General features: G+C 48.6%; 1 protein-coding gene across 1 annotated transcript; it reads left to right on the top strand.

The window, feature by feature from the left end:
• Positions 1-325: 325 nt before the first annotated feature.
• On the top strand, positions 326-11,891 carry TRIM40 (tripartite motif containing 40). The gene is made up of 5 exons (XM_032399122.1): positions 326-670; positions 10,396-10,491; positions 10,996-11,220; positions 11,455-11,477; positions 11,639-11,891. The coding sequence occupies exons 1-5, from the start codon at positions 326-328 to the stop codon at positions 11,889-11,891; spliced, it is 942 nt and encodes a 313-aa protein (XP_032255013.1).
• The last annotated feature ends 259 nt before the right edge of the window (positions 11,892-12,150 follow it).

Below are 12,150 nucleotides of genomic sequence, written 5' to 3'. Positions count from 1 at the left end.
GCTCTGGAGAGGAAAACAGAGTTGGCTTCTGAATCGCCGGCTTGCTCCCGACGTGTGACAAATAAGAGATTTTCAGTGGCTGGAGGGAGCGCGTCAAGGCTGAGCAGAGAGCTTTGCCACGGGTGCAGACTCGGGCGTGCGTGGTCGGGCTGCGGTTCCAGCCACAGAGAGCGGGCTGTTGCCTGACGTCGGGGCCGAGCCAAGCTCTCTCTGCTGCCCGGGGGCTGCCCCCCAGCTGGGCCTTCTTGTCTGGCCTGTCTCGGTCCAGGCCCTCCAAAACCCCGCGGGAGAAGGAGGCCCTGGGGCCGGGAGGCCAGCAGAGGCCATGGTTCTTCCGCAGGAGGACGGCCGGGGAGAGGGCGTCTGCGCCATCTGCCAGGAGCTCCTGAAGGAGGCCGTGAGCACCGAGTGCGGACACCGCTTCTGTCGAGGGTGCCTGGCTCGGCACGTGGCGAAGGCCTCGGCCTCCGGAGTCCTCTGCTGTCCCCTGTGCCGGAAGCCCTGTTCCGAGGGGGTGCTGGGGCCGGGCTACCTCTGCTCCAGCCACCAGAAGAAGGTGTGCTATTTCTGTGAGGAGAGCAGGCTTCTGGTGTGTGGGGAGTGCCTGGCGTCGCCTGAGCACCAGGGGCACTGTGAGCTGGCTGTTGGAGACGCGGTCAACCACTACAAGGTAAGGCCCGGCCACCACCTGCCCCAGAGCCCCCTCCTACCCTCTGCCCACACAGGCTCCAGAACTGACAGTGTCCCGGTTCTTCTGCTTCATCCTACTTTGGACCCTTGTCCTGGCTTTTCCACCATACACGTGTCAGTGCACTGGTAGGAGGCTGAGCGGTGCTGTGTCTCTGGTGATGCATTCCCAGGAAGCGTGCTTTGCCCTCAGTTTGCTCATCTGTAGGATGGACTTGAGCCTGAGAATGCACAGATCTTTCAGGACTAGACTACATGGTTCCCCTGCTTGATAGAACTACAAATTTGGTGGGAGATGTAATCAGCTTTTGCATATGCTGATAATTATCCTGCATATATATATATATATATATATATATATATATATATATATATATATATTTCATGAGACTTTTGTAACTATGGTTTTTAAAATTTAAACTCCAGTATAGTTAACATACGGTGTAATGTTAGTTTCAGGTGATTCATCACCTCCATACGTGACCCCATGCTCATCCCAACAAGTACACTCCTTCATCCCCATCACCTGTTTCCCCCACCCCCACTCACCTCCCCTCGGGTGACCATCAGGGTGTTCTCCAGAGCTCAGAGTCTGTTTATGGTTTCCTCTCTCTCTCTTTCCTTTGCTCATTTGTTTTGTTTCTTAAATACCACACAGGAGTGAAATCATATGGTATTTGTCTATCCTGAAAATATATTGAAGCCTGGAAATTAGTACGTGATTCTCTCTTTTACCTCTTCCTTTGTCTCCCTCCATTCCTTCCTTCCTTCCTTCCTTCCTTCCTTCCTTCCTTCCTTCCTTCCTTCCTTCCTTCCTTCCTATAGTGGTTATTTTTATCTTATTCAATTTTTTATCATAAAAGTTACATGATTTTGGTAATACATTCAGTCAACACTGTAAGGTATGAAGTCAAAATAAAAATCTTCCTGCTTCCTGAAGGTAACCATTGTTAGGTTTTTGTGTATCATCCTTCCAGAGAACTGTGCGTGTGAATGCACTCTTTAACACTCCCCACCACAGATTCTCCATTTTTTTTGTAACTCATTTTTGTCATCTATAAGTACATCTTGGACATTTTCCCATTTTCCTATCAGTGTGTATAGATAAATTTTTATGAAGTCTTTTTCAACCACCACACGGTACGCAATTCTATGAGTGCACCATCAACTGGCAGACATTGAGTTATTTCAAGGTTATTGTTTTGTTTTGAGATCGCATAGAATGTTTCGGTGAACATCCTTCAACACGTGTTTTAGAGGACTCAGCATATCCAAGATAACATTTTGGTGACAGTGTGAGTTAACTTCCAAGTGAGGATGGTTTTTCCCGTCCCAGTTTATTGAATAATCCAGAGTTGCCCCACGGATTTGGATCCCAGCTTCATAATCTGCTGCATATGCACATACAGTTGCATATTTTCCTGACTCCCTCTTCTGTTCTGTCCTTTGTCTATTCCTGCCTGTGTGCCCAACCATTGGAAATACGTACCTTTGCAATGTGTATTAACGTCAGGTAGGTCTTAGAACCCTCATGATACTCTAATATGTTAGATTTTTTTGTGGATATTCATTATGTTTATTTTGCCCCTTGGCTTTATCATTATTGTTACGAACCTGCCCACCCTCCAACCCCAACCCAGTTAGTATTTGATTGGGTGGAAAACTGACATATTTTCACCAGGGTGTCTTTCTGTCCAGTAATGAAAGACGAATATTCAGAATCTTCCTTTAGATACTTGACTTTTTGAGAACGTGTTCTGATACAGGAGGAGAAGGGGGAGTCCAGGTTGGAGGGGAGGATGGGAAGTGGTGACATAATTTAGAAAGCCAGGGAGGCCAGGTTTCTTCAGTGCAGGGCACATGGAGAGGTCTCCCACCACTCATGAGCCCGGCGCAATCACTCAGTGATTTATTCAGCTCTGTGCTCTGTGTAGGATGTTGTATGGTGTTGCAGGAAGCAGAGATGATTCAGAATCCTTGTCCTTGGGTTTGCCTTTAAATTATGACAGTAAGCCTGAAATAAATAACAATATTTGTTCACTTGTGAAAGACTTAAAGAAATTCCTGGAGTGTGTCAGAAATGACCATATATGCTGGGAATACGATGGACAAGACAGATGCCATCCCTGCTGTGAGGGTTCTGCAGCTGAGGGAGGGAGACAGACAAGAAATCAAGCAAACTCTGAGTTTTTTTATGAGCTAGGAGGAAAATAAACAAGGGTCTGACATGGGAGTAATGGTGGCCCACATCCATGGGGCCGGTGAGGGCCTCGTGGAGCAGGTGACGCCCAGCGGGGACCTAGAGAGGAAGAGTTTGCAGGACCAGGTCCTGAGAAAGGCCATCATTTAGATGTGAGGTCGAGGGTGACTTGGGAGGAGCCACCCACCAGGGGCAGGGCCGGAGAAACACCATGGGCGCAGCGTTCCAGATGCTGGAGATGGGGCACGCGGTGCGTCTGGGGGTGCTGAGCACAGGGCCAGGGGCCGCAGCAGGGGCTCGGGGAGGGGCAGGAGAGGGGTCTGCGCTGGGGGTTCATTCCGGGTGGTGGCGCGAGTGTTCGATGCACTGGGGAAGGTGTCAGCAGACAGCAAGCAGGAGGTGTGGCTTGGGAAAGAGAACCCAGGGGTCCCTGATGCTGGGTGATGTTGAGCAGTTTTTCATGTGTCTGTTGGCCATTTGTGTGTCTTCTTTGGAGAAATGTCTGTTCATGTCTTCTGCCCATTTCTTGACTGGATTCTTTGTTTTTGGGTGTTGAGTTTGAGAAATTCTTTGTAGATCTTGGATATCAGCCCTTTGTCTGTAGTGTCATTTGCAAATATCTTCTCCCATCCTGTGGGTTGCCTCTTGGTTTTGTTGACTGTTTCCTTTGCTGTGCAGAAGATTTTTATCTTGATGAAGTCCCAAAAGTTCATTTTTGCTTTTGTTTCCCTTGCCTTGGAGACGTGTCTAGCAAGAAGTTGCCTGCAGCTAAGGTCACAGAGGTTGCTGCCTGTGTTCTCCTCTAGGATTTTTTTAAAAGATTTTATTTATTTATTTGAGAGAGAGAGAGATTAGGAGAACTAGTGGGAGGAGGGGCAGAGGGAGAAGCAGACTCCCTGAAGCACAGGGAGCCCGATGTGGGACTTGATCCCAGGACCATGGGATCGTGACCTGAGCCGAAGGCAGACGTTTAACCGACTGAGCCACCCAGGCGCCCTCTCCTCTAGGATTTTGATGGATTCCTGCCTCACATTTAGGTCTTTCACCCAGTTTGAATTTATTTTTTGTATATGGTGTAAGAAAGTGGTCCAGTTTCATTCTTCTGCATGTGGCTGTCCAATTTTCCCAACACCATTTATTGAAGAGACTGTCTTTTTTCCATTGCACATTCTTTCCTGCTTTGTCGAAGATTAGTTGACCATAGAGTTGAGGGTCCATTTCTGGGCTCTCTATTCTGTTCCATTGATCTATGTGTCTGTTTTTGTGCCAGTACCATACTGTCTTGATGATGACAGCTTTGTAATAGAGCTGGAAGTCCGGAATTGTGATGCCACCAGCTTTGCTTTTCTTTTTCAACATTCCTCTAGCTATTCAGGGTCTTTTCTGGTTCCATACAAGTCCTGTTCCAGCTCTGTGAAAAATGTTGCTGGTATTTTGATAGGGATTGCATTGAATGTGTAGATTGCTTTGGGTAGTATAGACATTTTAACAAGGTTTATTATGATATGGTGTCCTTCTTCATCTCTTATGACAGTCTTTGGTTTAAAATCTAGTCTGTCTGATATGAGGATTGCTACTCCAGCTTTGTTTTGATGTCCCATTAGCATGGTAAATGGTTTTCCACCCCCTCACTTTCAATCTGGAGGTGTCTTTGGGTCAAAAGTGAGTCTCTTGTAGACAACATATCGATGGGTCTTATTTTTTGCCCAATCTCCTACCCTATGTCTTTTGATTGGAGCATTTAGTCCATTTACGCTGAGTGACTATTGCAAGATATGAATTTAGTGCCATTGTATTGCCTGTAAGGTGACTGTTACTGTATATTGTCTCTGTTCCTTTCTGGTCTGTGTTACTTTTAGGCTCTTTCTTTGCTTAGAGGACCCCTTTCAATATTTCTTGTAGGGCTGGGTTGGTGTTTGCAAATTCTTTTAGGTTTTGTTTGTCCTGGAAGCTTTTTATCTCTCCTTCTATTTTCAATGACAGCTTAGCTGGATATAGTATTCTTGGCTGCATATTTTTCTCATTTAGTGCCCTAAATATATCATGCCAGTCCTTTCTGGCCTGCAGCTCTCTGTGGTCAGGTCAGCTGCCAGCCTAATGTGTCTACCCTTGTAGGTTAAGGACCTCTTGTCCCAAGCTGCTTTTAGGATCATCTCTTTATCTCTGAAATTCAAAGTTTCACTATACTATGTCATGGTGTTGACCTATTTTTGTTGATTTTGAGGGGAGTTCTCTGTACCTCTTGGACTTGAATGCCTGTTTCCTTCCCCAGATTAGGGAAGTTCTCAGCTATAATTTGTTCAAATAAACCTTCTTCCCCCTTTTCCTGCTCTTCTTCTTCTAGGACTCCTATAATAGGGATATTATTTTGCTTTATGGAATCATTTAGTTCCCTAAGTCTACCTTTGTGATCTAATAGTTTTCTTTCCCTCTTCATTGCAGCTTCATTATTTCTCATCATTTTATCTTCTGTATCACTGATTCATTCTTCTGATTCGTTCATCCTCATTTTTACGGCTTCCACTTGGGACTGCATATCGGTTGTAGCATTTTTAATTTCAGCCTGACTAGATTTTAGTTATTTTATCTCTGCAGTAAGGGATTCTCTAGTGTCTTCTATGCTTTTTCAAGCCCAGCTAGTATCCTTATAATCATTGTTTTAAATTCTAAGTTCAGACATTACTTACATCTGCATTGATTAAATCTCTGGCTGTCATTTCTTCCTGTTCTTTCTTTTGGAGTGAATTCCTCCATCTTGTCATTTTGGAGGAAATAAAAAAGAAAGAAAAAATAGAAAAAAGAAATAAGAATAAAAAAATAAAAAATAAAAATAAAAAAATTTTTAAAATAATTAAAAATAACATAAGATAAAATAATATACATATAGGAAGCTAGTACCTAGGTGTGTTTTGGTCTGCTTGTTATGAGAAGCTTGTTAGAAGAAAGGTAGAAAGAAAGAAAAGAAAAGGAAAAGAAGAAAAAAATTAAAAACTAACATATATATAGATATATAACTAATATATGTATAAAAACTATATATATATATATAATACAATAAAAAGTTTAAAAATGCTCTTTCTGTATTATAACGTTCATTTTCAGGCAGTTAGCATTATAGATTCAAATAAGAGTCTGCTGGGCTCATATTTCCTGTAAGCTACTTTCCTGACATTTTCTAGATGCACAATCATGTAGACATTGTCAGGCTTGGTCATCAACACCATTCCCCCTCATAAAATGTAATGGGTGATTTCATTCTTATTCATATTTTGGGACACTTTTGGCTTCATAGGGAGCATATTTTTGAAAGCTGGTAATTTGTTTTGGCTACTGTATTAGGAAAATGTAAATTTTGGTCTGTTAGCCACTTCTGTTATGCATTTTGTGAACAAAGCTTTTGAGAAGGAATTTCAATGTTGCTAGATTCTCACATTTCATTACTACTCAGTGCCCTTTTCGGTCAGTGTTTCTTACTGTGAAACCACGTTTTATCTGATATCTGATAGGATCACAAACGTTTAAAAATATTCATTATGACAAAAGAGGTCTTGCACTATTCCCTGTATTTCAATCTGTCCTTTTTTTCCCTGCGGGATATTTTAGGAAAGCAAAAGTTTGTACAATTTTTATTTTAAATTCTAATGAGTGCATATTCGTATGACATTCACCCACTAAATATTATTTTAATGCAAACATGGAGGGATCCATTTATTTATTATTTATTTTTTATTTTTTTAAAGATTTATTTATTTGACAGAGAGAGACACAGTGAGAGAGGGAACCCAAGCAGGGGGAGTGGGAGAGGGAGAAGCAGGCTTCCCACTGAGCAGGGAGCCCAATGTGGGGCTCGATCCCAGGACCCTGAGATCATGACCTGAGCCGAAGGCAGACGCTTAATGACTGAGCCACCCAGGCACCTCTGGAGGGATCCATTTAAAAAAAAAGTGGACTTTACCTTATTCATTTGAATATTGGCAATGATAGGTCTGTATTATCTTTGATTATTTCATGCATTTATCTTTATTACTACCTTTGCTTTCTTTTTTCACTTACACAATGTTTGCCATTGACTTCAAACTTTTTATTAAAGTTTTAAACTATATAAGCAGAGAGGGAGAAAAACCATGAGAGACTCTTAATCATAAGAAACAAACTGAGGGTTGCTGGAGGGGAGGGGGGTGGGGGGATGGAGTAACTGGGGGATGGACCTTAAGGAGGGAACCTGATGTGATGAGCATTGGGTGTTATACACAACTGATGAATTATTGAACACTACATCTGAAACCAATGATATACTACATGTTGGCTAATTGAATTTAAATGAAAAAAATAAATTTTAAACTATACCAGGAGGTAAGACTGTGGCTTTTCACCTGCATCTTGAGAATCGGTCTCATTCTGACAGGCAGAAACAGGTAGCATTCCTGGCAGAGGGAAGTAGGTGATAAGGCTAGAGGGGGTGTGGCTCCATGGGGTATGTTCAGGAAGCCACACGTAATTCCTTTGGTTAGTGGGGAGCCTGTGGGGGGGTTGGGGGGAGCACTGGGAATGGAGAGTGGGGTCAGGTCCCTGAGAGCCATGGACACGGGGTTAAGGAGTTTGGGCTTATCTTTGGTAATGAGAAGTCATTTTGAAAGAGGAATAACATGGGTCAAAGATGAAATATGACTGAGGTGTCCAGCAGGAGGAAGGAGATGGTGAGTCCAATGACAGAGCAGTGTACTGCACAGAGGAGTGGCGAACGGAATGACGCTTGACGTTCCATATTGACTTTGAGCTGCTGGTAGGACAGTAGGAGAGACTTAGCTCTCAGCTGGAAACATGGGATTGCCTGTTAGGGGAAAATATCTGTGTTGGGAATTAGGATGAAATCTGAAGCCTCCAGAATGGAAAATTAAGGGCATAGTGTGGAGATGGAGAAGGGTTCAAGAAGCAACCCGAGGAAGGCTCCTTTCCCCGGGAAAAGTGCAGAAGCAGAGGGGCAGCAGTGGGAGGGACCAGGACAAGGAAGGATGGGTGAGGGTGGGGGAAATGGGGAGGGACATGGGGACAGTCACCTCAAAGAAGAGAGGCCCTCCGGATGGATTTCATTCCCAGAGATCTCTGGGGACCTTGGAGGGAGCGGTTTCCAAAGAGAAGTAAGCGCCTGGCTGAGCAGCGCAGGGGCCCTGAGGAAGTGGGGCCCAGAAGGTGGGCAGAGAAAGAACAGGCTGGGGGAATGTGAGGTGAGGGCTGTTTGTTTGCTTGTTGGAGCTTTTGCGTTCACCTGGACATCTCCCCTCCCCATCTCCCCTCCACCTCTGCGACCCACGGTGCCCATTTACCTCCACCCAACTCCTTCTGCCAAATGCTGCAAGTGACACCTGGTGACGTCCCTGTCCACTCTGCCTACTTGGCTTTCTGATTGCTTGGATGTCGCTGCTGACCTCTGGCCTTTGACCTCGATTCATCCACAGACTCTGAGGGCCAGGAAGAGCTTCCGAAGTCACCTCCTCCAACTCTAGGCTCTGCCTATACATCTCTCCTTTGCCAAAGCAATACATTTTGAGAGTTTACAAGAGGAAATGAGGCAAAAAATGATAAAAATAAAAAAAATGCTCCTAATAAATAGCCAGCAGCAACAACATCTCCTAAAAATATTTTTCTGACCTGCTGCGGGAAAGATGTAGTGAATGAAACCTACTCTTCAGTTAGCAGCACATCCTTATCTTCAGCCCACAAACGCCCTTCTTGTCTTACTTATTTTTCCACTTAATTACTGTTCCTCCCCCTCCCAGGGCCACCTTTGAAGTCTTTGTTGGATTTTTATTTGTAGATGGCTTGGTAAAACACATTGCTGCATCATGCGCTGATGTGCTGAATTAACACAATACTACTGTAGGCTCGTTCTGCTTCTTGTTTTTCCTCACTGCCACGTTGCCCTTGCACATTCCCAGGAGCGGACTGGACATGACCCAATCTCTCTGGTGGCACAGGGATGCTGTCGTGAGCCTTCCTCTTAGCACCGACGTGAGGGAGCCCCTGGGACACTTACCCAGAGACAGTACCACTGGATCATAGAGGAAAGCACACTTAGGTGGCTGAGCCCGTGCACCTGTCACCAGCCTGCCCGCCAGTCCTCACATCACAGTCATCTCCTCTCGCCCAGGGGTTATCCAGGTGTCTGATTTGTATTAGTCTGACAGACATCCAGTAATGTTTCGTCGTTCTGTTAGTTTCCATTTCTCTGGTCACTGGTGAGCTTGGGCTTCAATTCACACACGCAGCCCTTTGCATGCCCTCTTCTGGGAATTAACTATTCATGTTCTTTGCGAACCTTTCTCTTGGGTTCCTGTCTTCCTACTGATGTGCAGGCTTTCCTTTCCGTATTCCACATCTGAGTCTCTTGTTGGTTTTGGACACTGTGCTGTGATCTCTCAACCTGGCCTTTCCCTGTGAATTTTGTCCATGGTGTGGTCACTGAACCACAATAGTGACTGTTGATGGGGGTTCATCTCCAGACAGCTTTCCCTCCCCACAGGTCACGATTTACTCTTTGACATTATTTTCTGCTAACTTTATAGTTTTACCTTCACGCCTGGGTCTTTACTCCATCTAGAGTCTGTGTCACGTATGGGTCCAGGGAGGGACCCAGCTTAGTTTTTCTCTATTGTGAGCCAGTTTTCACAGCGTGGTCTTCTCCAGACTCGGCCCCTTCTCTCGCTGATTACGTTCTACTGTCTCTTTGTGACCTCCTTGGTAAACATGGGTCTGTCCCTGAGCCCTGGCTTCTCCCGCCTTCTGTGTGATCTTGTCCCCGGGACTGTACCGTTTTATCTCCATGGCTTTGTCAGTCCTGCCATCCCGCAGGGCACACACACCTGTGGCTGGTCCGACGGGGGCTACCCCCACCTTCCCTTCCACTTTCATCACGAAATCCTATGTCGATAGCAGCACCAGCTTTGTTTAGTTTCCCTTATTGTTTGTCAAAAACTTGACAGCAGATTTTTTTAGGAACTGAAATCGTTCAATATATCTGTAGCTTCAGGGACATAGGGACCCATCGAGACACTGATTTGGAATTGAGAGAGAGGCCTTGCCTCCTCGGGCTGTGGGTTTGCGGGCCCCGAGGCTCTTGTCCACGTAGCCAGGACGGGGCAGGAGGCGCCAGAAGCCTTCCGTCTCCGCGGAGTCAGTCCTGCTAGACTGGCTTCACGGGGTGCACAGTCGCAGGGATCCCCATACAGCTTCTAGGTGTTGGCAGAAAACACCCTGGAGTCAACGGAAAAAGTCCTGCTACTGTGTTATTTTTGTGTAGTTAAGGCTTTAAACAATTACCCATTGCTTTCCCCGACATCGTCTATTCAGTGAGCTCGGGTGCCCCTTACCCCAAGCACGGCGCTTCCAGCACGCTCTGGTTTTCGGCAGAACTTTCCTGTACCTCATCCTGGGATCACGAGCTCCCGGGGCGCGCCATCGAGCACCCCCCGCACCCCCAGGCTGACAGACAGGTGTGTGCATCTCTCTAGGAACGGCTCAGCCGCAGGAACAGGAGACTCCGAAGAGACCTGAGGGCGCTCTGCCGGCTCAGAGCGCAGGAGGAGGAGAAGCTGTGGGCAGTGCAGGTGGGATTCGCGGGGTCCCGGGAGGGGCGCCTCCGAGGCTCCTGGCGGCCGGACGCCCTGTTCTGGCCACCGTGTCTGAGCAGCCTGATGGGTGTGTCGGGAGGGGGGCCTGGGGGCCAGAAGCCTGCGGGCTGGGTGACTCGGGTCACGTCCAGCCCTGTGATCTTCATGTGGTTTAAACGTGCGTTGAGGCCAGTCCCATCCGCCTGGCTCGCAGCGACCATCAAAGCCGACGAGCAGCTCACCACTGGAAATCACACAAAGCGTAGGCCTTTGTCTCTGATGGGCGAGGCCTCCCGAAGGCTGTCTGCCCCTCTTGCTCCTGTAAATGTGGGGTCTCTCCTCCATCTGGGATGGGCAGGCAGCTCCGGGCTGGCTGTGCTGTGGCCTCTGTGGACGGTCCGAGTGTGGGGTGGGGGAGAGCGTTCTCGCGGGAATATCCAGAGGCTGAAGGGCCGGGAGGGGTGCACTGACGCCGAGTCTCTGGGAATCTGCTTTCCGTAGGCCCAGGTAGGCTGTGGGACCCGCAGGCTGGGGCCTGAGCTGGAGGGCCAGTCGCGGAGCAGGAGGGAGCAGGAGGCCCCCCTCGGGCAGTGGCCAGACCCGCTGGAGGACACGCCGGCCCCGGGTGCCAGAATCCTGGACGTGTCGCGGGCCATAGCGCAGCTCCGCAGCCTGGTCGCAGCTCTGGACAAGACCGCCAAGGGACTGGGTGTGGACACGCTGAAGGTGCAGACCGCGAGCCCCCCCCGCCCGAAGGCTGTGCTCCTCCTCAGTAGCCGGCGGCACCTGCTGGCTGGTGTGACAGGGACAGGCTTCCCTGGGCCGCGTGGGGCAGAGCGGGGTGCCGGGGAGGGGCGCCCCCCTGGGTCTGCGTGGCGTCCGGTGACGGGTTGGGGGGGCTGCAGGTGGCAGGAACCTGGGAACCCACTGTGACTGTCACTCTCTTGCCCTGTGTCCTAGGAGGCCAGCGACTTACTGGACAGGTAGGAGCCGTCCCGTCTCCCGCACAGCCACACCACAAACACACACCTGCACTCGGCCTCACACGGTCTGGGGGACCCCTGGCCCGTCGCTCGTGTCCCGTCATGCCGCATGGCCAGGGGACGAGTCCACAGGGCATACTGAAGGATTTCTTTGTTCCTAGGAGCGCGCCACAGAAATTAGAGGCTATGTACCCCCAGCTGGAGAAAAGAATCCAGCCGTCCCTTCTGCCATCCTCAGCGGCTCCGACCTGCCCATTCCTGGGCCACCTTGCCTCAGACTCGCCTTCACCTCCTGGCTCTCCCTCTCCCAGCCCGTCCAGCCCCCCACGAGGTCGGCCCAGCATGTCCTCACCACCCCCATCTCCCGAACGTGAGCCCCTGAGCTCATCCCCGCAGCTGGGACCTGATGCCTGAGCGTCTGACCCGGGCACGGGGGTCACGGCCTCCTTCCCGAGCCATGCTCCCGCTCACGGCTGCCCCCGCACGCGTCAGGGGACGGCCTCCGCCTGGCCTGAGAGCAGATGGTGGTACCCTCACGATGTCGTACTAGGACAGGAGCACCCAGACGCCCGGGGGGCCCGCATGCCTGCACCGGACCCCCGCTCTTGCTCTGTATTTCTGTGACCCCCCTTCCCGTGAGCAGGACTGAGACTGGAATGGGATACAGAAAAGG

Source organism: Phoca vitulina, unplaced genomic scaffold (genome assembly GCF_004348235.1).
Source record: "Phoca vitulina isolate PV1807 unplaced genomic scaffold, GSC_HSeal_1.0 scaffold129, whole genome shotgun sequence".
NCBI lineage: Eukaryota > Metazoa > Chordata > Mammalia > Carnivora > Phocidae > Phoca > Phoca vitulina.
This window is presented reverse-complemented; position numbering and strand designations above follow the sequence as displayed.

Bases quoted from the DNA above. Each gene is read 5' to 3' on its own strand.
- TRIM40 (XM_032399122.1), top strand. From the start codon at position 326: ATGGTTCTTCCGCAGGAGGACGGCCGGGGAGAGGGCGTCTGCGCCATC. The intron at 11,221-11,454 runs GTGCAGACCGCG...CCTGTGTCCTAG, and splicing joins TGGGTGTGGACACGCTGAAG to GAGGCCAGCGACTTACTGGA. The intron at 11,478-11,638 runs GTAGGAGCCGTC...CTTTGTTCCTAG, and splicing joins GCCAGCGACTTACTGGACAG to GAGCGCGCCACAGAAATTAG.